The sequence below is a fragment of the Daphnia carinata genome, chromosome 1 (assembly GCF_022539665.2).
Source record: "Daphnia carinata strain CSIRO-1 chromosome 1, CSIRO_AGI_Dcar_HiC_V3, whole genome shotgun sequence".
NCBI lineage: Eukaryota > Metazoa > Arthropoda > Branchiopoda > Diplostraca > Daphniidae > Daphnia > Daphnia carinata.
The window spans coordinates 14,055,987-14,059,173 of record NC_081331.1 but is presented as its reverse complement, the minus strand read 5'-3'; the positions used below and the strand labels follow the sequence as shown (position 1 = coordinate 14,059,173).

At 41.8% G+C, this 3,187-nt stretch overlaps 1 protein-coding gene across 1 annotated transcript; it reads left to right on the top strand.

Annotated features, from left to right (window-relative positions):
* Positions 1-1,897: 1,897 nt before the first annotated feature.
* Positions 1,898-2,925, top strand: LOC130691594 (cuticle protein CP14.6-like). The gene is made up of 3 exons (XM_057514554.2): positions 1,898-2,048; positions 2,156-2,280; positions 2,346-2,925. The coding sequence occupies exons 1-3, from the start codon at positions 2,043-2,045 to the stop codon at positions 2,674-2,676; spliced, it is 462 nt and encodes a 153-aa protein (XP_057370537.1). The 5' UTR covers positions 1,898-2,042; the 3' UTR covers positions 2,677-2,925.
* The last annotated feature ends 262 nt before the right edge of the window (positions 2,926-3,187 follow it).

The window sequence follows — 3,187 nt, the reverse complement described above, 5'->3', positions numbered from 1 at the left end:
TTGCCATCATTATGTCGAACTATGTAAGAGTGTAAGAGCAGAAGCAAATCGATAAGACATCGATCAGACGGAAACTTGCCGATTGAAGATCGAAGTTGTTTATAACGAGAAATGGAGTCATGACGAAATAAGCCAATATCTGCGTGCATCTATAGACTTTCTTATGTGCAATACGTGGTACGTTATTAGCCATTACAGCTTTCAGTCATGAGCTTTTTGAAAAAGGCTGTTAAAGGGGCGTAGACCCTGGGGCGTGGCGACCATCATCTTCTGACCGGCAGAGACATCATGTCTGCCATTTTTCTTTTCGCGATCCTTATTCATTTTGCAAGCGTACGCAGAATACAAATACCTCAACCGGCCAGTTCCCTTATTGTTTGTCTTGGACCAACGATTGCTAATAACATAGGCTGAACACAAGATGATGCGTGCATGTGATATATAAGCAAGGAATGGTTTGTATGTGCGGACGGTGTTATTACACGCACGCGGACGTAGGTGAAAGTGTGATAACCTGAAATCGACAACAAAAGAAATACGTAGAGAAACGAAGAGGGGCTCTGCTCGCAAAGGCATGACCATTAACGGCGCTTATGTTAGTCCTTCTATTTCGGTTAAAGTCAAAGCATTTTCCTTTTTTTCTTCCTCACAATTGGCATGCCATATTCGCACGGTGCCGAACCAAGTGAAACCACACTGGCAAATTCTTCTTTTTTTGCCTTTCAGTTCCAGTATAGCTCCAACGCGCCTTGCATAAACCAGCCGTCTATTGACTTTAAAAGATTTCTCTTTTCCGACTTTCTTGTTCATTTCAAAGGCCGCACATGGGGAAAAGAGTTCCTAATGTCTTTAAGCGAAATTGATGTTTCGTGAGGCATCTGACGATGACAGTGTCATATAATAACTGTTTTTGATCCAAAAGTGAAACTATCACATCACATATTTAGGTCCTATTTGGACATCAAAACGCTAGCGATTAGGTCATTTTTCGCCGGCCTCCATCTTTAATTAAATTCCAAAATACTGTTAATGTGTGTTGCATACTGTGTGTAATAAAACGAATGATCAGCCTCGATCGTCAGCTTGTCGGCGCTGATGGATCACGTGCGGTAAATTAACTCAGCCCTCCAGTCATCGTATTAATCTTAGCAGGATATCAGAATTGGCCGGTACAATAAAATGCAAATGTGTAATTTTATAGTTTTTTTTCCTTCGAGGGTTTTACCTTGTACTGTGCACAGAACCAGATCCCGGATATGCATAGTTACGTACAATGCATTGAAATTGCAAATAAACTAAATGAATCTTAAAACAAAAAAAAAAAAAAAAAAAGAAAAGGAAAGAGAAAGGTTCGTGTTCCAAGATTCTGGTCGTATTCATCAAAAAAGTATTCGAATCACGCTAGTCTAAAACCTTAAAAAAATTAAGAACATGGAAGGTTCCATATAAATGCTATCCATCAATGAACCATTACAATACTTGAGAAATAAAAAAACCTCAAGGGGGAGACATGACGACGGAATGTTGAGAAATGGGCAGGTAAAAAAAAGCATTGCCGACGAAACGATGCGAACCAGAAAAAAGAAAAGAACCAGGTACATTATCACGCTTGTACGCGAGGGAGATATGGAGACACGCCATCGCTCATCGTTCTCTTCTTCTTCTTTTTTTTTTTTTTCTCAAGCGAAATGGAGAGTTTTTGTTGTGAAGAAGAAGCGTCGTGTATAGAAAGGAATAGTTGAAAGAGAAAGAGGGGGTGGAGGATAAAGTGGAGGACGACCAGGTGATGAAATGTGTTCACAAGAAAGAGAAGGCAGTCCTTGAGGGAAAATCGATTTTTTCTGTTTTCTGTTGGTTGGTTCCTTCCTCTCCAGTAAACAGGCAGGCAACAGAGAGAGAGAGAGATAAAAAAAAAAAAAAAAAAAAAAAAATAGAGACTCACGAAGGCACTCTCAAGGAGGCGCCCACCATTTTTTCCGGAATGTATAAAACGGCAGGTAGACAACAAGCGAGCGTCGCACATCATCACAAGCATCCGCACAATGAAGGTGAGTTCCGTCTCATCGTTTCTACCTTTTCTTGAAAATTATTTATCGTTTTAAAAATGGAGAGTTCAACCGACTTTTTGATTTTCGTACGACGCAAACACACGCAGGTATTTGTTTTAGCAGTTTTGATCGGCGTAGTGGCCGCCATGCCGCAGGATGCGGTCAAACCGCCCGTTGAAATCATCACATCCGAGAGCGAAGGACCCAACTTGGATGGCAGTTACAAATTCAAGTAAGTTCATCAAATGTATAATCTCTTAACGAATTTTCACCTTTAAAAATGATTTTAAAAAACAGGTTCGAAACGGCCGATGGCGTGACACGCGAAGAGGAAGGAGCCCAGAAACAGATCGGCGAGGAATCGGGAGCCACTTCCCGCGGCTCCTGGTCCTACAGCTCTCCGGAAGGCGAGAAAATCGCCCTGACCTTCGTCGCCGACGAGAACGGGTTCCAGCCGCAGGGAGCCCACTTGCCCGTCGCCCCGGAGCCGTCGCCGGCCATCAAGCGCGCCTTGGCTATTATCGCCCGCACCAACGCCGCCGACGAGGCCCGCGCCGCCGGTATGAGCACCAAACAGAAGCTCCTCATGCTCGGACTCCTCGATCAAAGACTTGGTCTTCGTAAATAAAAAAAATGTTTTTTGCCCAATTCTTTCAAAATCGAAACAAAACAAAACCATTTTTGGCCCATCCTTCCCTTTGTATACAATTTTCTTATACTAAAAAAAAAACAAAAAAAAAAAAAAAAACAGAATGAAAACGGAAAACAAACAAAAGGACTAATAATAATCGATGACGTAATCTTAGGCCTCCTATTATAGTGATATCCTTGGATAACAAACGGAAATAAACGAGATGGAAGTGTGACAAATCAAAAATGATGGGCACTCGCGTTATTCATGTCCCATTTTGTGTGTCTGTGTTATTTTCTGCCATAAACGTTGGAAAATAATAACAAATGATTGCCAGTAAGAGAAAAAGGGAAAATCAATATGAATATACACGTACAGGTCGTTGTGTGGGAACCTTTCCGCTACGTGACGGATCGTAAAAATAAAAAAGCCGACAGAAAAAATTGACGATATGACGAGAAGAAAAAAAAAACGTGTGCACACAGTCCAGGTGCTCGACGGCCCAAGG

Bases quoted from the DNA above. Each gene is read 5' to 3' on its own strand.
- LOC130691594 (XM_057514554.2), top strand. The intron at 2,281-2,345 runs GTAAGTTCATCA...TTTAAAAAACAG, and splicing joins GATGGCAGTTACAAATTCAA to GTTCGAAACGGCCGATGGCG.